Below are 25,614 nucleotides of genomic sequence, written 5' to 3' on the forward strand. Positions count from 1 at the left end.
GATGGCTAATGAGTAATAAAAATACAAAATTATTTGGTAAAGTTGTAAACAGTGTGATGGTTTGTTTGTGTTTTTTAAACAAAACCAAAAAAATGCTTTTTGCTGCTTTGTCATATAACAGTTTGTTGCTGATTGGACAAAACAAGGTACTTTCAGTTGATTGTTTGGAATCTTGACATCTTTAACCCAACTGATGTTAATTTTTGCTCCTACGTGCCTGATGATGTATAACCCTCAGTGTGAAATGTAAGTGGGAGCTGGTGGTGTGGAAAGTGCCATGTCCTGGTCACAGTGTTCTTCTCTCCACCGGTCACTCAGCAAGAGAGTTCCTGTGGGCAGAATGAGAGATCATCACACCCTGCCCACGCGCGTGTCCTCTAAAAGCCACAGTCATCCTCACATGCACAAAATAAAGAAATCTGAAATCAGGGAGTGGAGCTAAACACCGGAGGAACACACAGTATCTGACACAGTCAAAGTCCTGTCAACGTCGGAAAACCACATACAGTAGCTGACCCATCCATCCGTCCACCCGTCCACCCGTTCACCCGTCCACCCGTTCACCCGTCCATCCATCCATCCATCCATCCATCCATCCATCCATCCATCCATCCATCCATCCGTCCGTCCGTCCGTCCGTCCGTCCGTCCGTCCGTCCGTCCGTCCGTCCGTCCACCCGTTCGTCCATCCATCCATCCATCCATCCATCCATCCATCCATCCATCCATCCATCCATCCATCCATCCATCCATCCATCCATTCATCCATCCACCTGTCCACCCGTTCACCCGTTCACCCATCCATCCATCCATCCATCCATCCATCCATCCATCCATCCATCCATCCATCCATCCATCCATCCATCCATCCATCCATTCATCCATCCACCTGTCCACCCGTTCACCCGTTCACCCATCCATCCATCCATCCATCCATCCATCCATCCATCCATCCATCCATCCATCCATCCATCCATCCACCTGTCCACCCGTTCACCCATCCATCCATCCATCCATCCATCCATCCATCCATCCATCCATCCATCCATTCGTCCATCCATCCACCTGTCCACCCGTTCACCCGTCCATCCATCCACCTGTCCACCGTCCGTCCATCCATCCATCCATCCATCCATCCATCCATCCATCCATCCATCCATCCATCCATCCATCCATCCATCCATCCATCCATCCATCCGTTCACCCGTCCACCCGTCCATCCATCCATCCATCCATCCATCCATCCATCCATCCATCCATCCATCCATCCATCCATCCATCCATCCATCCATCCACCCGTTCACCCATCCATCCATCCATCCATCCATCCATCCATCCATCCATCCATCCATCCATCCATCCATCCATCCATCATCCATCCATCCACCTGTCCATCCGTTCACCCGTGCACCCGTCCATCCGTCCATCCGTCCACCCGTCCACCCGTTCACCCATCCATCCATCCATCCATCCATCCATCCATCCATCCATCCATCCATCCATCCATCCATCCATCCACCTGTCCATCCGTTCACCTGTCCATCCGTCCTTCCGTCCACCCGTCCACCCGTTCACCCGTCCATCCATCCATGTGTCCATCCATCCATCCATCCATCCATCCATCCATCCATCCATCCATCCATCCATCCATCCATCCATCCGTCCATCCGTCCACCTGTTCATCCATCCATCCATCCATCCATCCATCCATCCATCCATCCATCCATCCATCCATCCATCCATCCATCCATCCATCCATCCATCCACCCGTCCATCCGTTCACCCGTCCATCCGTCCACCCGTCCACCCGTTCACCCGTCCATCCATCCATCCATCCATCCATCCATCCATCCATCCATCCATCCATCCATCCATCCATCCATCCATCCATCCATCCATCCGTCCACCCGTTCACCCGTCCATCCATCCACGTGTCCACCTGTCCATCCATCCATCCATCCATCCATCCATCCATCCATCCATCCATCCATCCATCCATCCATCCATCCATCCATCCATCCATCCATCCATCCATTCACCTAATCCCAGCGATGATTTAGTCTGAGAATGGCAGGCATGTACTTTGGTCACATTTCCTGAAGAGTGCAGCAAAACACCCAGTGTTCACCACAGTGAACAGTGAGAATGGATGTGTTTCTCTTTCTGTTCTACTTTCCACCAACACACAAGAAGGATACAAGAAGGATGTACTACTTCAGCTGCTCTTGCTACAGCACAAGTTTATCAGCTAGTGGCTGTGTCTACATCTAAAGAACAGCTCAGACCTACTGGAAAACTCATGCGGTCTTAGTGAGTCCACAGTAAGTTAACCAGCTGCTTCAACATGTTTGGTCCTTTACACTTGTTTAGCAAATATCAAATACAAATATCAAAACAACACAACACAAAAATATTTCTATAAAATTACATTCTTAACATATATTACTTCAAATGTAATAATTCCATTATGCTTAGGAATATCTGTAAAAAGGACGGGAAATAAAGTCTCAAAGAACGCGACGACAACAACAAGTGAGAGTGACCCGTCTACGACATTAAATCCATTACAGGCCTGTGAGAGCAACACATAAGCCTCAAATCTCTTTAATACAACACCCATTAGGAAAGTGCTGAGCTCTTCAGCAGCAGCTCAGATGGGCCTCCTCTCACTCACCACTACCTTTGCTCTACATTCACTGGACCTAAGCAGACTTTAACATGACACAAGGAGGCGTTTAAAGACATTAACGGCTCGTTGCCAGGACACTTTAATGAGTAACTACGGTACATACAACAATCACAAACCAAAATCAGATAAAAGTGAAGGTAGATAGTTCATACATGTGTGGGATGAGCAGAATTTCTATTGTTGTACCTGCTTCAGATGGAGCAAACAGCCTCTTATGAAGTCATCTAACTAAGTTCAGATGTTCTTCTAAAGTCATTAGGCAAATCTGAGACTGAAGCTCTGTTTGAAAACTGCAAAGGTGGAGAATCACGACAAGAAGCATCAGAAAAATAAAGCTCGGAAATGAGCAAAATAGATTCTGGTTAAAGCTGGACAAAGGTTCATTTACTGTATGAGGGAAGTCATTGTAGCTCCATAGACACGAGCAGGTGTAACCTTAATATCTTGATGAGTGGTCAGTTCTGTTTGCAGCGGTGGCTGGATTAGTTATTAACTGTGGCCTAAATCAGTTTGTGCTGACGGATTTGGAAGGCGATAATCCAAGGTGTGGCCTTTTAAAAGCCGGGCGGCGCCCACCGGGCCCCGCTCCATCGCTCTCCTGAACAGCCAGAGGAAACACCATCACAGGGCTGACCGCACCCGCCGACCGCAACCATGAACGGCACAGAGGGACCCTTCTTCTACGTCCCTATGGTGAACACCACCGGCGTCGTCCGGAGTCCCTATGAATACCCTCAGTACTACCTTGTGAACCCAGCGGCCTACGCTGCCCTGGGCGCCTACATGTTCCTGCTCATCCTTCTGGGCTTCCCCATCAACTTCCTCACTCTATACGTCACCATCGAACACAAGAAGCTGCGAACCCCTCTAAACTACGTCCTGCTGAACCTGGCGGTCGCTAACCTCTTCATGGTGTTTGGAGGATTCACCACGACCATGTACACGTCCATGCACGGCTACTTCGTGCTGGGGCGCCTCGGCTGCAACCTGGAAGGGTTCTTCGCCACGCTCGGCGGCGAGATGTCGCTGTGGTCGCTGGTGGCGCTGGCGATTGAGCGGTGGCTGGTGGTCTGCAAGCCCATCAGCAACTTCCGCTTCGGGGAGAATCACGCCATCATCGGCCTGGTGTTCACCTGGATCATGGCCTGCTCCTGTGCCGTGCCCCCCCTCATCGGCTGGTCCCGCTACATCCCCGAGGGCATGCAGTGCTCGTGCGGAGTCGACTACTACACTCGCGCCGAGGGTTTCAACAACGAGTCCTTCGTCATCTACATGTTCTGCTGCCACTTCCTGATTCCCCTCATTATTATCTTCTTCTGCTACGGCCGCCTGCTGTGCGCCGTCAAGGAGGCGGCTGCCGCCCAGCAGGAGTCTGAGACCACCCAGAGGGCCGAGAGGGAGGTCACCCGCATGGTTGTGATCATGGTGGTCTTCTTCCACATTTGCTGGCTGCCCTATGCTGGCGTGGCCTGGCACATCTTCACCCACCAGGGCTCTGAGTTCGGCCCACTCTTCATGACCGTGCCGGCCTTCTTTGCTAAGAGTTCTGCCATATACAACCCTCTGATCTACATCTGCATGAACAAGCAGTTCCGCCACTGCATGGCCACCACCTTGTGCTGCGGCAAGAACCCCTTCGAGGAGGAGGAAGGATCCACCACTGCCTCCAAGACCGAGGCCTCCTCTGTGTCCTCCAGCTCCGTCTCTCCTGCATAAACGGGTCAAGAAAAGCTCCGTGATCCACCATCCAAGAAGAAGACTTCTCCTCCAATGTCTACGGAAATAACTTCCTTTTTTGTATTTTTACAAACGAGTTGGTTCAACCTAAAGACAGTTACAGGACGCGTCGGCCCATTCCAGAGTTGTTCCTGTGTGTACAGAAAATCCAACTTTACAATCTGTGAGAGATTTTTTTCCTGAGCGAAAGAGGGAAAAAGTTCATCCTTGACAGTTGGATCTTACATGATACTGGCTTATTTTTGAATGTAGAGGCATGTAATCAAGGCAACGTAAAATAAAACGCACTTTGCAAATGACTAACCCTGTTTATGTTTTACTTATAATTGGACGACACAGGTCCATAGTATATTTATAGAAATGAATAAATGTGAATGACATTCACAATGCGATCATGTCTCTAGTCCTGTTTCAGGGTGTCGTACTGGTCGTACTGGTTGTAGTGGTTACAGCTCTGGAGCTACGGAACAAGACGATGCAAACACAACACAACCACAACTTTCTTTTGTGGAGTGTGCTTTGCTATCGTAATTTCAACCACAGGTCACCTTGGGCTTAGAACATGGTCTAAAGGGATTATGAATATACACCTGACATAACACCTACTTGATCTGATAATTAAAATTAATCACATTATTTAAAGCTGAGGAAAGACTAACTGCATAGAACAAATCAGTAAACACCTCCATGCTCTGGAATCTGGAACATGTTTGTTTAAAAAGTATAATACACTACAGTAAAACACGCACTATGATGTAAGGTACGGTAGAATAAACCTGTTCCTTCCTTATGTGCAGGTGCTTCACAGTTGGCATCACAGGATTGATTAAATATTTCTAGGTGAAGTATTTGTAACAGACACATCAGCTGGTCACTAGCTCACAATAAACACACATTATTCCTACAGTATGTGTCGCTATGGCAACCATTGTATCTCTGGATCCTCCACAGAATACAGATGTGCTCAGAGAGCAGTCTCATGTCAAGCTCCAGCTGTGAGCTTAAGGAAAACAAGAATGAGGAGGGAAGCGCTTGTTGCTGCGATAAATCAGATATTAGTTTGTTTGTTTTTAAGAGAAAAAAGCAATTCTGTTAAACACTAACTTGTTCTAAAAATTTTACATTTGCCAGTTGTTTTCTACTGAGTTACTGTATGTAAGTTTAGATAATATCCCACGTTCATATTAGTGTAGTACATTAGTAATTTGTAACTCGTGTTAAAAAACATGAAACGTGAGCACAGCTGTTGCTGCTTTTGAATCTTCTTGAGGGAGATTGAGTGACAGTAGTCTCACTACTACACGCATCACGTGAAGGCGGAGCAGCCGGCAGCCATGATGCTGCTGCTACTGCTACTACTACTACTACTACTACTACTACTACAACCACTACTCATCCTCAGGTAATTATTTATCATCGTTTACTCTCGTCAGAACAACGGCCGTGCAGAAATATGAAATGCTTTTTCAATTTGTATGGAAAACTTTATTTGATAATAAAAATAGCATTCACAGACTTCTTTTGATAGCTACATATACATCGTAATCCATCTTAAGGAAAGAAGCTGGATAAGTTCACATCTACTTGTACTTAGACTAATGTTATGTATAGCTTCATGGGTCAAATAAAGCTATGAACAATGTAGTATTTATATATGCATAGTTTTATAAAAAAGATTGGCCCATATACATGTACTGCTTTTATCAACACAGAGACAGCATTATGTCCAGAGCACATTGCAAGAAATAATGCTTGAAGAACACAGACTGCATACAAGTGCTTTATAATACAAAGGCAGGCTAACCATCGAGAGATTCCAACCACCAGGCCATTTCTGATTGACTTCAGTGTCTTTACATACCTGATCCAAGGTAAATCAGCGTATTCGTCAGGTCCATTTCAGACATATAAACACATTATCACATTCCTCACTGCTGTGTTTTTCATAAATTTCTCTTTTGTACATGAAAAAGGCAACATTTTAATCCATGACGGTTCCTAATAGATACATTGGAAAAAATCTTTACAGGAGATGGCCAACGACTTCACTTCTTATACGTGACTTTTTTTAGTTTTTTTTACAGTACCATGGAGACAACAGTGATCAAACAATGTATTTGTAGTGGCTTATCCAATATATTTAACTTCTTCAATGAAACATAAAACAGAGAATACACGGAAACACGTTAGAAAGCAGCAGTCAGACTCCAGTGGTGTGACAGCATGGCTCAGCACGGCAGGTCGACCACTCATACGTTACCAACAAATCCAGCCACGTCATCGGGACCAGGAGGTGTGGGGATCTTCAACATGAGGTCAGGGCCAACGATCACTGCTGTGTTACAGTGTATGTTCCTTATTAACCAACAAAGCAGGGAAACTACACTTCATGTACACATGCAACTTGCACAGGGATCATTTACAGGTTTTGCTTTTTTTGCATATTTGAAAAATCATTTCCAGGGCAACTTTAAGTTCTGGCTCAAAATACTAAAGTGTAGTGTTTAACTGTAATCTTCCTCCAAAAGAGAATCTACCAGAACAGCTTTGCATGTAGTTGAGAGACTCAGCTTCGTTCCCCGCTGGAACCGGAATGCAGACGGATCACAGCATTAAGTTATTTTTAAAATCCTACTGCAAAAGGAGAAACTGATAATAATGTTGCTAATTCTCATACAGTTTCACTTTTATCCTCCTCATGTGGGTGTATTTAGTGGAAGGAGGGGGAGCTGCCACACACTTCAAGGACGCAACACAAATAAGGGTACAGCATGCTTTCTCAGGTACAGTGTGCACTTCTACCTTCAAGGTTTGAATGAACTTGTTGATGATATGTGCCAAATCAAAATAAATAGTCATAAGTTATTTATAGAATTATCTCTCTGAGAATTTAGAGATTTGCCGTCAGTCAAATGCTTTTTTTCCAGTTCTTGTGAACCTTCAGTCTTGTGCTATAGTTTATTCAGTAAAGCAATTCAGAATGGAGAAGACATCTAGAAACAAGTTGAAAACAAGCTTAGTTAAAGATACCACAACTGGAAGCATGTTTCATACCTCTGAGGGAACAAATATTTAGATTCAGCAATGCCTACAAAAAGCAATATCACCGATTTCATATGCAGGCACATACAATACCTTTACTATAGTACAACAACCTATGTTATGCTCAAAATAACTAGAACAATGACGGAACGACCAGTATGAACTGAGAGAAGGATTGTACTCCTGCTGTTTTATGAATCTCTGGATGGGATCACAAGTTGTCAAGTCAATCAAACCAATCAATAAAGCACAGGAGTTCGTAGCCTTGGTGTCCACATGTGCACAGATAGAGGCGAGTGGCTCTAGATGCTCAGGTCTTTGGGGCTTTCCTTGTACAGCCGTCTCTTGGGCTCAGGGAGCTGGTTGGCGCCGCGGCCCGCTGCATTGTTCTTGTGGCCCGCGTTGTTGTAGGCAGCGTTGTTCTTCATCATGCTGTAGTAGTCCTTCAGTCTGGGCGCCGCTGCATAGTTCAGCTCGTCACGGCTGTAGCTGCTGTCGGGGGAAGAGTCCCGCTCGGCTCGGTAGCGTCTCTCCGGCGTCCCGTTCACGTGGTGCCGCTCCTCCCTCCGCTCTGAGGAAGAGTCTCTCAGGAGGTTTCCGTTCTTGGCTGCTCGCTGATGCGCGCGGCCCCTGGGCAGAGACGCGTCCCCGTTGCTGATGCTGACGCGCCCGGGCGTCTGCGGCTCCTTCGGGAGCCTCCGCTCATAAAGCCTGCGCTCGGGGGTGGCGGCCAGGAAGCCGCCATCGTCGCGCTCCCGCTCGGGCGTGCGGTCCCGGTGCGCTCGCTCCGCCCGGCGGTCCATGGACTTGGCCCGGCGGCGGTCGGGGGACGAGGCCCGCTTTCGGGTCGGCGAGCGGTCCAGGGAGCCGCGCCGCTGGAGACGGGATCTCCCGTCCAAAGTAGAGCTGCTGCTGGAGAGCTCTCGGCTCCTCAGTTTCTCGGCAGCGGCTGCCTTCTTCCCAGAGCTGTCCTTCCTCAGAGTCTTTAGGAGCTTGGAGATGCCGCTCTCCGACTCCGACTTCTTGACTTTGCGGCCTCTGCTCTTCTTGTTGCCACTGCTACTGCTGTTACTGTCTGGAGACTGCGGTCTGTGAGTATTTTGACTGTGATTGTTATTCCAGGTGTGATGATGGTGGGGGTTCATTTGTTGGCCTTGGCAGTCCATCTGCTCGGACCCAGCCCTGTCCCAGGTTCGGTTCCTGTCTCGGCCACGCGCAGCCTCCTCCTGGCGTGATGGTTTGTGAAGGTCTGGTGGATAACTGGACTCCAATGAGGTGTGGTATCGGCTGTTGGGTGGCAGCGTTCTCACTTCCGGAGTGTTTTGTGCCCCGGGTGCGGGAGGGTGCCCGTCACTGCTGCCGTCTGCAGGACAGAAGACGGAGGATGAGAAACCAGGCATTGAGGGATACCAACGTGACGTTCATGCATTGACCTGACAGAAGGTCAATGCATGAGCTCATGGAAGTCATGCATGTGCTGTTGCATGTGCTGCATGTATCCTCAGAAACAACCGGGCTGGACTAAACTGGCATGTGGCCAAGGATTCACACCTATGCACATAAACAAACAAGGTGACGCATCGCTTCATGTTCTCTTTCTAGAGCTGTGGGTTGAAACACGGGGTGATGTCAGCAACAAGAGCAGGTGCAACACAAAGCAAGTGTGGGGCGGAGGTTATCACAGCGGGCTCCCAGGAAGTCGTTTAAAACAGTGGCCAACAACTCAATGTGCATCAGTGGGAGAAACACAGAAAAGAAAAAGAACAGAAATAAGAGTCACTTTGGCGGCGGCTCTGCCAAATTAGAGGCTGGTTGCTATGGCAGCAGTTTGTCATGAGCAATGGCAACGTATTAGTGCCAGTAAGGATATGTGGTGTGATGCTGGAGCACGCAGGGGGTGGTGCATGTATGGATTCACAAGTTAGAGTCAGGCATGATGAGACACCAAGAACGAACACGGTGGGAACACGGGGCACAAAGTGGGATGCGGGAGCGATGAGCTGGGGGGGGGGGGGGGGGGGGTCAAACTGAAAGGAGAACCATGGCCGGGGAGTGGACTCGGGACAGACTTGGCTACAAACCGTGGTCTGATTTTGGCCCATTAGGTAGAAACAGGGCTCTCCCATCTTGTCATTCCTCATTGTACCAACAGCGAGATGAGGAGCCATCATCGCTGGAGAGGAGGAAGAGCCCAGCAACAAGAGACCAGAGAGAACGGAGGGAGGGAGAGGAGAAGACAAATAAACAGACAACAGGCTGTTTTACAAAGCGTCGTCATAGAGAGAAGAAGGGTTTGTAATAGAAGATATTAAACATTATCGACATTATTCCAGCCTGAACTGACGTTGTTCAACAGATGTTGTATAAGGGCCTGAAACCTACCATACTCGGGTACGGAGCCGTCTCCCCGTTTCAGCACCAGCCGCGCCCTCCGGCCTCCGTTCTTGATCAGTTCAATGGCACGTGAATGCTTCATGTTCTTTGTGCTCTCACCATTAATTTCCAGGATCTCGTCTCCGACCTGAGACACAGAGGCCGCGTTACTGTTGCTGCCCGTTAACGCTCTGCACAGACCGCCGTCTGCCGTTCCGAGGTTCTTACCCTCATCTTGCCGTTTCTGACGGCGGCGCCGTCCTCCGCCAGCCTCAGCACATACAGGTCCATGTTGTACTCGCGCCCGCCCCTGAGGCTGAAGCCAAAACCTTTACTGTCCCGCTCCAGGTCCACCGAGTAGAACTCAGCATCCTGAGACAAAAGAGGAGACGTGACTGATGCTGCTAAAGGTCAAAAGGTCAAGAGGTGAGGCCAAACTTCAGATCGAATGAGATCACGTTCTACCAACACTCAAAATGTCTGCTCAGTGAAGCACAATTGACTAATGTTACACGAGTCTGTGAGCCTCAGTAAACAAGGGCTGAAGGAAAAGCTGCCACAGTATATAAGGTGACCAGCAGGTACCGGCTTTGGTAGGACTAAAAGTCAGAAAGAGGTAAGAAGCTGCTGGACCCTCAGCCTGCGGGTCCGGGTCCATGTCTGAGGCTCTGAGCAGAGGAGCGGGTCCTCAGACATGGAGCGGGTCCAGGTCTGAGGACGGAGCTGTTCCTACCTGTGTGTTCTGTTGCGTGGGCGGAGGAGGAGGAGCTCCTTTGGACTTTGGGTTGTTCCTTATGAAGGGAGAAGCTCAGCGTTACACTCTGGGCTGTAATAACTAACACACCTTCATGGAAGCAGTGTGATTCGTGCGTCGCCTACCGGGACTCTGTGGACTGTTGAGGCGTGTGCGTGGTGGTGATGGTGGCGATCTTCTCCGCGTTGGTCAGCAGAGAAGCATTGGAAGATTCTGGAGAGAAACGTCATCGCACAAACATTAACACAGAAGAAGAAGCAGAGTAAAATACAGCGTTTCTACGCGTTGGCCTGCAGCTGTGTTCTCTAAAGACGCTGAAGCCGCTCCCTCCAACCTGACGCTAACCGCCTGTGATGCTGTCGTTTGCCATTTGCTCATGAACAACTCGTCCCACTGCACGAGCGATCACGCTGGAAAACACGGAGCAGATCCGTGAGCGTCGTCGCTGCTCGCGCCCTCATTCTACGTGAGTGGAACCGGGGGCGTCTGGCTCCTCTCTGGCTTCACCTGCGTCCGATCGCGGCAGAAACGAGGCGACCTCTCGGTCGGAGGTGAACAGCTGCTGCAGCGTCTCGCGCTGATCCCCATTGGCTGAGACTAAAGCAAAGCATTCTCACAAAACGCTTGCCCTGACATATTCAGTCTGAGTTTATTTCCTGAGCCTGTGAATAAACGTCGGCCGTGTTTTTAATCTTTTCAAACTGTAAAGACATCTGGGAGGCAGAGAGGGAGGTGGAGAAGTGGTGATGGAGGCTTCTGGGGCAGCTTCACCTTCCTCCTACTCAGTGACTCACTACGGTTCACACCCAGAAAGACAGTGCCTGTGAAGAGCAGCGGTGCCCTTTTCTTCCCACCACGTCCATGAATAAGTCACATCATGCTGCATTATGAAAGACACACACACACACACACACACACACACTGAAAGCCTCACCATCACCAGGGATGATCCTGAGCGAGACAGTGTTTCCGGCTTCCTTGATCAGGTTGACGATGTCCGAATGCGACTTGTTGGTGATGGAGCAGCCGTTGACGGCCAGGATCCGGTCCCCGACCTTCAGCTTCCCGCAGCGGTCGGCCGGGCTTCCTTCAATGATGCGTCCTATTTTGTGGGGCATGGCCACACAAGCATTTCCAGCTTTGTTGTGAACGTACATGTTTGTTTGCATGTGCATTTTGCATGTTTTTGTGTGGAGATGATTGGATTTCAACATGATTTGTGTGAGTTTTTTTGATTGGTGAATGATTGATGATGATTAGAAGGAAAAGTGGAAAAGACAGAAAGAAGACAGGTCAATTATCCAAATCACCACATCTCAGTTTACCCACAGCAAACCCAGTTAGCCTGGAACCAGAAGACGCAGACGTGTAGCCATCGCATCTGATTGACAAATGTTGTTTACGCTGCAGGGACCAGTTCTCTCCCCTCCTTCACCTGCACTCTCTCTATCTCTGCTCCTCCCTTTTATACAGTATTTTTGCAGCATCTATATTTATTACATCACCTCGATTCCTTCTACCCTGATTGTAAAATGCATAAGCTCAGAATGCGAGGGGACGTGGGGGTTGTGCTATGGAGCGTGTGGAGATGTGGAATGAGCTGAAGACTTTGTTTTTCCCAGAAGTGAGCTGCATGTAAACCTCCTGGAAGAAGCTCCAGAGCTGCTTTTTTTAAACACACATCCTCTGTCAGATTTCGGCTCAGGTCCCCCATGGCATGAATCCATTAGGGAAGTGAGTGAGGGATGCTACAGCACGATCGCAGCTCAGCTCATGAAAGCACAAAGCCCATTCATCTCGTCCCCCTGGAGGAATAACGAGGAGCAGGGGAGCGCAGTGAGGCAGCAGCAGAAACAAGAACCTCCCAAGACTGGAAGGCGCTGGAGCGGCTGTGGACTCGCGCCGTCACCGGTGTCACTGTAAATAAAACATTAATTGTTGCATTGCATTTTGCAAAGCAACGCCATTAGCCCATGGGATCGATGACATGCTCCCCGGGCGGCCGGTGGCGGCCGTTCTCATCCGTTCTTTGTGACACACCGCGGTACATCATCATAATGACTCACTACAGCAGGACCTTGGTCTGACTTTGTGTTTGGAATTCATGTCTTGGAGGTTAACGCTAACTGAGCTGCTACTACTCCTCATCAGCGACTTCAGTCCATGCACGGCCGCCGCCTTAATAAATAAACAGCATAGACACGAACGGATGGCGGTGGGACTTTCACAGGGTCAGAGTCTGTGATGGAAGCAGCACTAGACACAGTACATGTATGTTCTACTGCTCGATGCGCTGCAGATGTTATTACGAAGGTTTGTTCATGCTGCTCACACTCACATAAAACTGATCCTCTGAAAACCTCATTATGAAACACGAAACGAAATAAAACACCACCATCATCGGGCCCTGCATCACTTACCGAAGGTGGTGCCGGCGTCGGGCCTGGACACGGACGACACGATGACGAAGCCGAAGCCCTCGTTCTCTCCGCGCTGGATCTCCACGTCGTACGGCTGCAGCGACGCCGGCACCACGGCGCTGCCGCTGCCGCCGCCGCCGCCGCTGCCGATGCCGCTGGTGGAGCCGCTGCCCGAGCTGACGGTGTTGAGCGAGTTCTGGCTGCCCTGCGGCGTGCGCTTGCCCTCGGTGAGGCTGGGCGCCTGCGTGCTGCTGTGGTGCGAGGAGGCCGGGGACGGGGGCACGTCGCCCTCTCCTTTGGAGCCTGGGGAGCGGGAGGGAGAGGCGGGTGAGGCGGGGGAGGCGTGTCGGGGGGCGACCTGTGCTCAGAGCTGCCGTCACCTCCGTATCCGGGCGTCTTACGTCTGACAGTGAGGTTGACGTGGCCCTGCTTGGCCGCCTGCTGCATCAGCTGCACCACCAGCTGGTGCGACTTGCCCACCACCGCGGTGCCGTCCACGCAGATGAGCTCGTCCCCGGAGCGCAGGCGCCCGTCCTCGTCCGCGGCCCCGTACTTCACTATGTGGCCTATGTAGATCTGGACAGCAGAGCACACAACGGATGCTTCATTCATTCCTATCTACGCAGCAGCTTCATGATTAGGATCCTATGGCTAATTAGCAGCCGCTAATCGGCTGTAAGTCAAACCGTGCGCACAGAGACGCACTTGTCTCACTCTGTTTAAATTGACAGGTCTAGAGTTGCATCACTTCAAGGTATTTGCAGCTGACGCTCAGAAAAGCAAGCAGGCCAGAGTGGCCCTCTGGGGCCACGGAGGAGCCCGGAGCTGCAGGCGCTGTGTGGGAGTGGAGACACAGCTCTGACAGCAACAAGCGCACAACTGCAGTATTTGGCACGAAAAACAAGCGGCAGCTCCTCTGGGGTAAACCTGAAGCCTGCTGCCATTTTATTTCCCTCTATTCGTCATGTGTGCCTTCCACTCTCAGCCTCACTTCCTCCTTTTATGACAAATATATGGTGCACCAGCAGAAAGGCCTTTGCTTCTCCTAACAAGCTGTCTGTAGCTTCTCCAGAGAGAACAGTTGGAGCCAGAGTGATGCGTTAGGGTTTAAACACAGGAGCGAAGGAAAACACTGAAGCATGAATGAGCAGAGTAGTGAGGAGGAACCACATCATGGTTAGAAGCTGAAGCCTTATTATGATACTTAAAGGGATACTTACAGGTTCCCCGGGCTCGTTTCCACCGAGGATGCGGAACCCAAAGCCTGTATCCTTCCGCCAAAGGAAAATGTCCTGCTCCTGGCAGTCTGGCACTGAAACACGGGAAGAAACAATGAGAGGATGGAGCTGCAGCAGCCGACCTGCCAAAGACCCGCAGGCGGCCATGCGTCAGCTCACATGTCGGCTAATCTGTGGACGCGTGTTCTAATCAACAGGTGACGATCCCAACTCAGCACAAATGCACATCCAGTTGTAGCTGCTGCTCAATGAGGGGCTGCTCTCCGTCGGCAGCTGCTGCTTTCTTCGCCTCATTGAGCAGATTGGTGCTTGTTCTCGCACCGAGCCCCCTGCTGTGAGCGCGTCACACAACTGCAGTCGCAGAAGCGACGCGCGGCCGCCTGCTATTTTTAACCCTCATCTATGACTGAACTTTTCCTAACATCTGTGAAGTCTCAGCGTTTCCACGGCGCCGTGCGGAGCAGACTGGAGGACGCGGGCGGTTCGGTGCCAGTCTGCCGCTCCCACAGTGTGCACGCCTGCCACGCGTGGCACTGACCCACGCCTATGGAGCAGTGATCAAAGTTACAGTAAGTAGCAGTAAGAGGAACAGCTGTGAGCCGTGAAGAGGCTTTATTCACTTCACCTGCGCTGTAGGTTTGAACACGAACACGCGTCAGACACATCCTTCCCTCCTCTTTGCACTCGCTGGGTCTCGTCCTCCTCTACTCACACCCAAAGGAGCTGCAGCTCCTTCAGGGCTTATAACGCAGATATTCCAATCAGCCACAGTTTAAAGCAGCATCTCTGGGCTCAGTTAACATTTACCAACAGCCGTCCTGGATTCTCCACCAATATTAACCGACAGCTGGAAACAGATCCAAAGACCTGTTGTGGGTCACCGGCAGTGACAGCACAGACCCTTCAATGCAGCCTCCTGCGTTGGACACAGCATTAAACCGTGGCTGTCAGACTCAGCCATGACTGTAAGTGATGCTGAGGATCCTCACAGATGCTGCCTGCTCCCCAGTGTTCCACTTTTGCTTTTGCTGGGCATGAGTCAAGCTGTTTGGCTGCTGATAATATAATGTTTGCGAGTTATAAACGGTGCCATGCAGCCAAAATCTTAAAAAGAAGCAAAACTCCAGATCAAAGTGCTGGACGACAGAAGAAACAGTTGGCCAGATCAAAGATGGTGTGAAGGTAGGAGCATCTGTGATCGTCATAACGAAGAGAAGAGCATCGTGGAGGGTTTACTCCACCGATGGCCTGAAAAACAACATCCAGCAAACACAAGGGGGGAGACGCGAAGAAAGACTCCTGATCTGAAGCCTGAGAACGGAGGAGGCTGTTATTTCATAATCATCTACCAGCAGAGTGTTGAGTTTTAGTGACTCAAACCTCAGTGGACGTGGACTCGGAGCAGATGGACCTGAAGGAGACCTGCGTGACTCACACATCGTTACATGCCAAAAGACGGAGGCTACTCACGCCGACTCTCGTACATGCTCCTGGACTGCGCCCAGATCTTGAAGGGGTCCGGCTTCTTCTGGAGGGTGAAGGTGCCGTCTGCGGGGTCGTGGGGGGGCAGGCAGGGCAGGGGCTGGGTGGGGGCGGCGGGCGTGGGGGCCGGGGCCGCGGCCTCGCTGGGCATGGCGGGGGGCGGGTGGCTGGGGGAGTCGGCGTGGGCGCTGCGGTGGCTGCACACGCTGTGCTGGGAGCTGCTCTGGCTGTCCTTCCTCTCCAACTGGTGCTGGGTGGGCAGAACACAGAAGAAGCTTCATGAGGCGTACGGCAGCAGAGGACGCAAGGAGAGGGCAGAGGAGCGAGTCTGTGCGAGAGTGATGGGGAAACGTGCTGATGGAGGACGAGCAAGAAAAAGGACTCAAGGTCATCTTTTTTAGACACATCTCACGCTGAGAGCATCTCCTGGAGGCTGAGGAGAAGGGACTTGGTTTCCATGGCTGCCACACAAAGACCCACATGTGAGGGAATGTTAATGAACAAAGATATTGCCGCCACGAATCCAAGGGCTCTTTGTTTATGGCAGAAAGGTCCGATGCGTGGAAACTAAAGCAAGGTTGGTCTCCACAGAAAGCGGGTCGTGTAAAACGCGGCTTTAAAGTGATTTTCAAGATCTCTGCATCAGAGAAAAAATCCTAACGCTACGAAAGGAGTTTAAGTATCTGCAACAGCTGCTTCTCTAAAGGTTTCCTGCCTGTGACGCGCACACGTCCCACTCTGTTCTGCTTCCACAATTCTTGCAGAAATAATTATTATTGTGCTTTTCTCCATTTTTTGTAACACATTTTTGCAATAACTGACATTGAGAGTTCACCAAAATGACAACTCGGTGATTTCCTTCCAGACGTGAATAAAAGACTCGTGAATGAGTCTGAGTCGTTCGCTCGTCGCTGAACGAGATGAAGGGGCAAATATTCCAGCAACGCTTCGTAATGAAGACAACGGGCATGAAAATTGATTTCCCACTTGATCAGCGGAGACCCGTCTAATGGACTGAGGCAGCACAGTCCTCCGTGCATAGAGCGTTTGAGCGGCTCCAGCGTTTGGGCTCTAAAATGGAGGCGAGGCGGGCGTTTGTTGTGGTCTGACAGCGTGACATTTCCCTGACACAACCCATGGAGGGAGAACGAACAAAGACACGACAACACATGGAAAATGAAAACAATGAAAGAAGCCTGTGGCAAAAGTCAAAGTGAAGGAGGAGAAGATGGGATAAAACAGCAGCTTTTGAAGCTCTGGAGTCACACATCATCTGTGTGGCGTGTTCTTTAAATAGCACCGACAGAGAGGAGCAGAACATGAACATGACAGGACTCACCACCAGCTTCGGACTCCTCTTGGCCGGCACCACTCCTGCAAAGCAGCGGCAAAGAGACAGAGAGAGCATTAATGACCGGCGGTGGTGCTCGCTCGTCCCGCGTGTTGAGAAGCGGAGCGACGGGCGCTCTTCTGCTGCGGCTGCTCTCAGATCAGCGCTGCTCTCAGATCAGCGCTGCTCTCGGATCAGCGCTGCTCTCGGATCAGCGCTGAGCCTCGTGCTCCGCGTCTCCGTCCTCTCGGCTCGACGCTCGCCGCCCACAGCAGCTGCTCCGACTGCAGGTCACCTCCAGGAGAATCCACTATCAGCAGCTCAGACGCGGGAGCTCGGTATCGATGCAAATCCCAGGATTGTGCCTGACGGAGCTCATCTCCAGCCACCGCAGCTCCTTCCTCCGCTCTGCTTGCTTAAGGTTTACAACCAGATCTTCTCTGCCTGCTTTTTTTGTTCCCTCCCCCTCTGCATCTTCTGTGAACCATCACTTGCTCGATCTCTCTCTTTCTCTCTCCCGCTCTTTCAAATACCAGTTAACATACTGTAGAGTCACCTCAATCTCATTTGTGCTAATGAAATATTCATACTGGAAGCCAGTTATCAGGGGAGCGAGTTGGGGAATCATTCACAATCCAACCAAACAGTTTTCCCACATCCTTAAAGTCAACCTCAGACACATTACCATATATTTATTCAGCCAACCTGACACACACACACACACACACACACACACACACACACACACACACACACACACACACACACACACACACACACACACACACACACACACACACACACACACACACACACACACACACACACTAAATGTGCCACTTTCCAAAGTAAGTCATTTCCTTCCTGAAGCTTCTTTCCCGCCAGGAACCACGGCTCAGTATGTCGAGACAAAAATAGACGAGTGAATGCATGAAATACTCTACATAAGGCACGACTGGGACAAAGAGTTGGCGTTGCCACGGCAATCAAGTAGTTCTGTATACAGCAGCGGCGTGTACATTTGTAAAGGTGCCTGACTCCATCATAAGCGGCCGTCCAGCCTTTGATCCATTACAGCCTCATTCTGCTGCAGACGGCGCTGAAACCAAACCACATCCTTCCCACAGCGCCCGATACCCAGCATGCACAGGGAAAAGCCTACTGGGAGAATGAATCCAATGTCCTGGTGACATTAACACATGCAACAACATTCAAGCATCCATCTTAGGCTCGTTCTGCTGCATTGGCAAAAAATCATTAAATGTTAAAACTCTCTGTTGCAGCAAAGCCCCTCTCTCTACACGATTCATAATTTATCCTCTCCATTTTCCCTTCCCCCCTTTCTCTCTCTCTCTCATATTACAGGCTGCCATTTACTGGAGGAACCAGAACATCCCAGCTGCCAGTGGATGTTTTTATGGAAGGGAGTGTGTGTGACCCAGGAAGGACACAGAGGCCAGAGGAAGGTCAGATGTCAATAACCAGTTGCAATTGCAACTGCAGGTTGTGTGACCCTGAAGACAGAAATTACAGAGTGGAGGCAAGCAATGCTTTCACTTTGAAGACTTTCAAAGGTTGTTTGAAAAATGTCAACATAATAAGCAGTAAATGTGTTGGGATTGAATTTAGCTGTGACCATATGGTTAATAAATGAAGTGAACTGGAATGAAGAGTCAAGGAGCTGAGGTTCGACCCCAACGTGTGCGCAGCTCAAGCCTGATTTACATGACGCTCAGTGAACACATCTTCATGCAGGACGCGGTGTCGCCGTGGCGACGCGGCGGTGATGTATACGCGACGTTGATCTAATCTGGACGGATGGAACATTTATGAGCAGCTGAAGGGAATTCACAAATTGCATGTTCCTGCACACGCAGAGCACGGATGCATGAAGGCGATGCATATTCAGCAGGAGCGCAGGCAGCTGTGCAGGAAGGTGAGCGTCATTCAGCACAGCGCGAATATGCAAGCGCGCACATTTACATTATGCAGCCGTGCCCTAATCCTCATATTTCTCTGCTCAAGCTGCTGAATGATGGTAAAGCTGCTCCAAAAAGCCTCAACACCGCGGTGACGAAGGCGGCATCATTAGCATCCAGACACGCTGGCAGCGCTGTGGCCTAAAGTGGCTCTAAGCAGAAAAGGAGGAAGCGGGTTCCTCCAGGAGACGGTTTCAAACAGTGGAACGTCGCAGAACAACGGTGAAGTGAGCGAAGGATCAAAACGAGCATGAACGTAGAAGCGTGTGTGGTTCAGTTCTCAGCAGAACCTCGCTGACTGGACGCGTGGCTGGTGGAAGTGACTAACAGCAGCCAATGCTTTTCTCCATTCACAGTTACTGTCGCTCGTGGAGAACGTTGGTTCTGGGCCTATTTCTTCTGTGTCTTGTAGTTACTCCATATTTCTCACACTTCCTCGTTATTTGACTCTCTCTCTACCTTCCATCTCCTCCTCTCTTCGCCTTCTCTTTTTCTCTCGGGGGACAGAGTTGCTGTGCACGATTGTCATAGCAACACCGATAGAAAGACAAGATGGAGGATCCGTGGCTGGACTGACGGAGGAGCGCGTTGTGTGTGAGACAACCAGATGATGCGACACCTGGTTGTGTCATAAAGGCGGAGCCTGCAGACGGATGAAGCTTTAATAAAGCTCAGTGTCACAGCGAGCGCAGGCGCTGAAGACGCGTGAACCTCTGTTGATGCTACAGTCGGTCCAGTCTGTGCCGCCGCTCACCTCTGACCTGGAACCAGCTGTATGTGGAACCCTGACTGACCTGGAACCAGCTGTATGTGGAACCCTGACTGACCTGGAACCAGCTGTATGTGGAACCCTGACTGACCTGGAACCAGCTGTACCGGGAACCGTGACGTATTCCAGCTCCCTGCTCTGTTTTTCCAGAGGTGATGGCAAAGAACACGCTCTAGAAACACATTTGATTTATTGGAGACGTTTTCACTTCCAGGTGTCTGAGCTCATTGTGCATCTGTCTAAGATTCGCCACCAGCATCCTGAGACTCGCTGCTGACTTCATGCTTCCTGCGTTGGGCGGCTGCAGTTTAACAAAACGTTTGCTTCTGTTTAAGTGCGTTAAGCTGCATCGCGCCTTTACATGGATGTGTTCACTATGAAAGCGACTCCACTGATCCACTGCAGAGAACACGTTGTCATGTGCCAGAGCTCTGTCTGTTTGACCTTGTCTCCTGATAACGGACTGTGCTGACTCTGAGTCACAGCGCAGCTCCGTGAGTCACAGATTAAGGCTTCTCCTCCAGCTGAGCTCCACCTTGTTCCTCCTCCTCTAAGCCGGTCCTCTCATTTGTGCTCCCTCTGCTGAATTTCTAGCACTTTCAGCAAATATGGCCTCTAATCCTCCACCTCTAGCTCCTCACAACACGATCCCTGCTCCTCCAGCTTCTCATCCTCCACTCGCTCCTCTCATCTGCTTTAAGTCGCTCGTCTTACTTCCCGTAATTGTTGTTTGTGAATGATTATGTGCGCGCTGCTGGCCGCGACTTGAAAGGTCACCACATCATTTACAGACAGAAAGGACAGAGAGTCAAGCACAAGCCTCAGCTCCACCGACAGATACAATAATGACTATTTTTAACCAAGTCATTTGTCTTGTGCATTTTAGATTCAATTATAAACTTAATTAGTTAATCAGTAAAGGGGGCAAAACTGTCATCACAACCTCCCAGAGGAAATGATCTCACGCTGCCTGTTTAGTATAAAAAAAACGTCTAAAATAATATGGTCTTGGAAAACAAACCTTCATTCTTATTAAAGCACTTTGCCCAATAAATTACAGGAGTGGATTCACTCTGTGTGCAGCAATTTCAGCCAATCATCACGTCAGCTCCTCAGGCTCCTCCACCTGCTCCTACAGGTGACTGCTGTCACCCACGGTGTCTGGCCTGGTGGTTGCTACGGCAACCAGGTCCCCACATAGCGTTTGACCCAGCCCGGGTCTGCTCATTAGGGGGCATCAGTGGTGCTGAGGAGGGCGCAGAGCCCAGGCTGCCACCTCGACTCTGGGGGGGGAGCACGGAGGAGGCCGGACCCACACGAGGGCCCGAGGCCCGTTCAGCATCCACAGGGTCAGTGACACAAACATTATCCTGTGGTCCTTCCAGGCCAGAACATGAACGGAGCACGGCAGCGAGCAGGTTAAAGCCAGACAAAGACCAGCGTATGAGATGAGCAGAGGTAACGAGTGAACGAGTGAGGCCTCATTCATGGCGTTCATTCATAACCCCCTCCTCCTCCACCCACCATCCAGCCTCTTTACACTGCTGTTTAAGCCTAAACACTGTCCGTCACGTAACAGCGGCCGACCGGCTGTGACACGTACCTCTCTGCACCAGCATGGTGACCTCACTGCCCCTGGGACACTTGCTCAGCAGGTCCACCACCTGGTTGTGGCTCATGTTCTGGACGTTCCTCTTGTTGACCTCCATCAGAATGTCCCCCTCCTTCAGGCCGCGGCAGCGCGGGTAGTCCACGATCTGCTTGACCCTCTGCCCTCCTCCTGTCAGGCTGTCAGCAATCGTGAACCCGAACCCCTTGTCTCCCTTTTCCATGTGGATGGTTATGAGCTCGGGCTGGGTGGCGATGGACGAGGCCAGCGTCACCACGTCGCTGGAGTAGCCGTGCGAGCCGTTGGACGCCACCTCCACCGAGGGGCTGTGCGGCCGCGCCTCCCTCATGCCGTTAATGGGCCCGGCCTGGCTGGACGGCGAGTCGAACGTCTCCTGTCCGTTGACGATGATGGGCTCCTTGTCCAGAATGGCCACCGAGGTCACCAGGCTGGTGTTGGGGTCGTCGGGGTCAAAGGGCAGAGGGTAGCCACGGCACAGGGCCAGATCCACCATGGAGCCGATGGGGATGGACTGGAAGATCTTCACCACCTGAGCGTGGGTGTAACCCAGCACGATGGTGTCGTTCACACTGACGATCACGTCACCTGCGCCAGGAGAGAAGGCCTCCGTTACAGTAGTTATTTAGATCTTTACAGATCAGATCAAATGTGACACTGTTGGCGCTACAGGATGCAGTGTGACTGTTCAGTTGAATGAAGCAGGATGATGAGGGGCGTAAGCAGCCTGAGCAGGAGATGCACAGCTGTGCTGAGTGGGAGCAGCGCCCCCTGTGGACCGTGGAGCTCTACTGCACCTGTCTCCATCTTGCCGTCCACCGCCGCAGGTCCGTCCAGAACCAGGCTTTTGATCTGCAGGAACTCGTCGGGCTCGTCGCCTCCGACCACAGTGAAGCCGAAGCCGCGGCGGCTTTTCTTCAGCTTCGTGTTGATGAAGGTTCCTTTCAACTCCGCCGGGTTCCTGGTGAAGAACGGTTTCCCCCCTGTAGACGAGTGGAGACGCAGCCCACCAATCATTTTAGGTACGATGATAATCTGTCAAATCTGCATCACAGTTTGTAGACTGAATCCTTAAATCTGCATATGTGCAAGCTGAGAAAATGGGAGGGAGGAGTGTGTTCGCTCCTCACTCTGCATTAAGAAATATCTGTGAGCTATACTTTGAAGTAAAAGCTGGAATCTCCAGTGTGTTGATACAAACAGACATCTAGATTCTAAGCGTGAGGTTACGTTTGACTCCTGCAGGTCCAGAAGACAGCGCCGACGGGACCTGAGGGTCCCGGTAGGTCTCCAGGTGGTTCGGGACATAGTTTGCCAGTGGAGCTGCTGCTGATGAGTGCTCCTCAATCCACTCTGTACAGACACAGACACAGTCACACGCGTGTTAATGTGCACACACTTCACCAAGAAGTGTATTCAAACGCTGCACACGTAAGACAGACACAAAGCAGCTGAAGCCTCTGCAGGAGGTTTATATTAAATCTGAGCAGTTTGATTGATTTACTCAGCAGCTACAATGTTTTATAGTGTGTACAGTGTTTTCAGTATGAACCATGAAACAGGCAACATGCAAACAATAAGACGGTTTAGTGACTACTGTATGTTCTTGTCAACAGCGTGCGTTGGACACTGAGTCATTAGCAGCAGGTAACATTTGAACTGCGTCGACACTGGATTTACACAGGTACAGGATGATGGATGACACTGGAAATAATCGCGTCCTCAGGAGGAGGAGGTGACACTGAATGAAAATGATGCGTGTCATGTCAGAGTTGACTCTAGAAGGAGCCGTTCATGAATTTGGATGAAAATAGCAGCAGCTCCAGCTGCTGACGGAGCCCAGAAACTGAGCCGCTGCCTCCAATTACAATAAGATAACCTGCGCCTTCGTCTCTATTGTCACTGTGTGAAAACCTTTCAAATGATACAGTACAATATAAAACAATGAGCAACAGATAAGATTTAAATCATACAAATTAAAGCCTAAACACCAAAGACAACGCAAAGGATTGGGCCAGATTTTGAGTGGGGTTTTAAACAACTGGTACAATTTTGCAAATAACGAGTCACATGTTGTTTGAAATCAGTGCCTCAGAGAGACGCTCTCTGGCCCAAACCTCGGAGCAGTAAGACACGACACACAGACACGAAGAAAGAAAGAAATGGTGCCGCGCCAGGGCAGGAAACGAACCTCGGATATACCGCTCACCTTCTGGAGGCTGCGGCTGCTGCTCCAGGAGCTTCCGACGCCGCGCCTCCACCACTGGGTTCTCATACTGGGTTTTTCTGTTTATATGGCTGGGACACACAAGGGAGAGACTGGTGAGAGTGAGCTCCAGAGGCCACGTGGCTTCATGTGTGACTCAGAACTCCAGACCAGAACTCACTCTACATAGTAGACTCCATACACCGGGTCGTCGATCCGCTCCCATCCTGGAGGCAGCTCTGGAAAACAGAGGCCTGGAGACTTTACACAGAGAAACTCCTTTAACCTCTGACATCAGCATCCACACAAAAGGTAGTCATACTTATTTTCTTCACTGATTTAAGAAGGAGATCAGGTAGTGTAATATTTGTGAATCGCACCACCTTGGTTTCATTATTTGTGTGGGTAAGTACTTTCATTACGTCTTGGTTTTATTGCTTTAGTAAACGTGCAGCGTTTTGGCTCAGATGCAGATGATTCTGGTGGAACAGAGTCATGAACTGTGTTTTTCAAGCTGGACACACGTCTGAGCGAACAGTAAAGTAACAGGTGGACACATGAAGCCTGTTAATCTGACATTAGGATGTGGGATTCTCACGTCTCCTCACTGTATTTGATTTCAACCAAAGACATTACCGCCTTATGTTACTGCAGGCCTCTCCTGAGTCCAGTAAACACCATTACGACCGACTGGATCTCACAATCAATAGCTGCAGACTGTCTGCATGTGAGCAGGCAGCGATAATAACAGGCCTACAGCCAGACGTCCAGGGCCGCGTTGGAAACTGAGCTCCGATTCCATTACAGGGAAAAGAGCCATTTGCAGGCTATGAAGTACATGTACCAACCCCAGGATGAGACATTCAAACGCATCTAAGACACATGCTTCCTGTTACCGTCATCTACTGAGGAAGGAGCATATTGTTATTATTACACCAACAAGTAAATGACCCAAAATATCTACAGAGGCCTTATGTTTGGTTTACACACGTTAGAACTAGCGGCAGAGCTTTGAACAGAAACATATAGAGGAAATGAAAGCCATGGAGCAGATCTGATGCATGCGAGTCTAGAGGGACACAACAAAAAATGGACCATAACCGAAAGCCACCAACATTAAAGCCTCCTTTTAAAAAGACGGAGACGGTTTATACGTCAGGTTTACATTAAATGGTTTCGTTCATGCGTCTGAACATAAACCAGCTTTACTTGCTTTTATGATTGACATTTTGGAGAATAATCACACGTTAGTTGTTTATATTCCAGACATGTGTTTCTCCATAAGTCCTGAAACTTCATACATATTTTCTTAGTAGATGTGAATGTCCAGCACTCACTGCAGCTAAACGTCTGTCAGCACAGGATCAAAACGCCTTCAACTAGTGTGCTCATCACTAGATTAAACAGTCTGATCAGATCAACCCCAAACAATCAAACTCACCAACATCACTCTCCAGTTCCTCCGCATGGATCCCTTCTTCTCCAAGGTGGAAGGAAGTGAGGAAGGGACGAGGGCAGATGGTGGAGAAGAGGTGGCGTGTGGATGGAGGGAAATGAAAGAACAGAGGCTCCTTAGTCTGGTGTGACACAGTACAACAGCCCGGCTGCCACTTCCCCTTCCTCCACTTGATGGTGCAATTTTGCAAAAAACCCTGAGCTTGTCAGCTGTGGTTTGGACCTTATCAAAGACTTATGAACGGAGCGAGTCATTATTTATGGCTGAACTGCTGTGAAGAAACGCAAAATTAACTATTGAAAGCACAGCAAACATAATTACCAGTAAATCAACAGCTTGTGCTGAATCAGTAATGTCACATAACAAACTCCCTGTCAGAGCCTTGAATCACCACCTGCTGACTCCTGAACCACTACACAGACGTGTGAATGTATACTGTTATTGTGTGAAGGATGTGTGGCAGCTTACCATCATCATCACACTCTTCAAGAGCCCTGGAGGCTTTGTCTCGAC

At 50.1% G+C, this 25,614-nt stretch overlaps 3 protein-coding genes across 21 annotated transcripts in view; 2 read left to right on the forward strand and 1 right to left on the reverse strand.

Moving 5' to 3' along the window:
- Positions 1-733: 733 nt before the first annotated feature.
- On the forward strand, positions 734-1,861 carry LOC129604327 (guanine nucleotide exchange factor subunit RIC1-like; the record flags this gene model as incomplete). Its single annotated transcript, XM_055510263.1, has 2 exons — positions 734-835; positions 1,793-1,861. Coding segments are annotated over 2 exons (171 nt in total), but the record flags the coding sequence as incomplete, so codon positions are not given.
- Positions 1,862-3,261: 1,400 nt separating this feature from the next.
- Positions 3,262-4,817, forward strand: LOC114858318 (rhodopsin). The gene has a single exon (XM_029155460.3). It carries the CDS (start codon positions 3,343-3,345, stop codon positions 4,402-4,404), a length of 1,062 nt encoding a protein of 353 aa, XP_029011293.1. The 5' UTR covers positions 3,262-3,342; the 3' UTR covers positions 4,405-4,817.
- A 1,070-nt stretch (positions 4,818-5,887) lies between these two features.
- Positions 5,888-25,614, reverse strand: part of LOC114858257 (membrane-associated guanylate kinase, WW and PDZ domain-containing protein 1-like) — a 59,183-nt gene continuing 39,456 nt past the window's right edge. For 8 of the 19 annotated variants that reach the window (XM_055510426.1, XM_055510419.1, XM_055510425.1 and 5 more), the window contains 18 exons: positions 25,570-25,614; positions 25,087-25,125; positions 23,827-23,899; positions 23,631-23,737; positions 22,670-22,792; positions 22,237-22,422; positions 21,416-22,027; positions 17,074-17,108; positions 15,723-15,984; positions 14,235-14,326; positions 13,395-13,590; positions 13,015-13,317; positions 11,529-11,732; positions 10,720-10,807; positions 10,574-10,631; positions 10,069-10,212; positions 9,850-9,988; positions 5,888-8,830 (listed from right to left, as the gene is read on the reverse strand). The exon at positions 25,570-25,614 is cut by the window's right edge and continues 38 nt beyond it. In XM_055510426.1, the coding sequence (XP_055366401.1) occupies positions 7,770-8,830; positions 9,850-9,988; positions 10,069-10,212; positions 10,574-10,631; positions 10,720-10,807; positions 11,529-11,732; positions 13,015-13,317; positions 13,395-13,590; positions 14,235-14,326; positions 15,723-15,984; positions 17,074-17,108; positions 21,416-22,027; positions 22,237-22,422; positions 22,670-22,792; positions 23,631-23,737; positions 23,827-23,899; positions 25,087-25,125; positions 25,570-25,614 (3,767 nt within the window). In that variant the 3' untranslated portion in view covers positions 5,888-7,769. Of the gene's footprint in view, positions 8,831-9,548; positions 9,641-9,849; positions 9,989-10,068; positions 10,213-10,573; positions 10,632-10,719; positions 10,808-11,528; positions 11,733-13,014; positions 13,318-13,394; positions 13,591-14,234; positions 14,327-15,722; positions 15,985-17,073; positions 17,109-21,415; positions 22,028-22,236; positions 22,423-22,669; positions 22,793-23,630; positions 23,738-23,826; positions 23,900-25,086; positions 25,126-25,569 lie in introns of all 19 variants that reach the window. The other 11 variants (XM_055510422.1, XM_055510429.1, XM_029155245.3 and 8 more) reach the window with 7 other exon arrangements.

This window comes from Betta splendens, chromosome 7 (assembly GCF_900634795.4).
Source record: "Betta splendens chromosome 7, fBetSpl5.4, whole genome shotgun sequence".
Classification (NCBI taxonomy): Eukaryota; Metazoa; Chordata; class Actinopteri; order Anabantiformes; family Osphronemidae; genus Betta; species Betta splendens.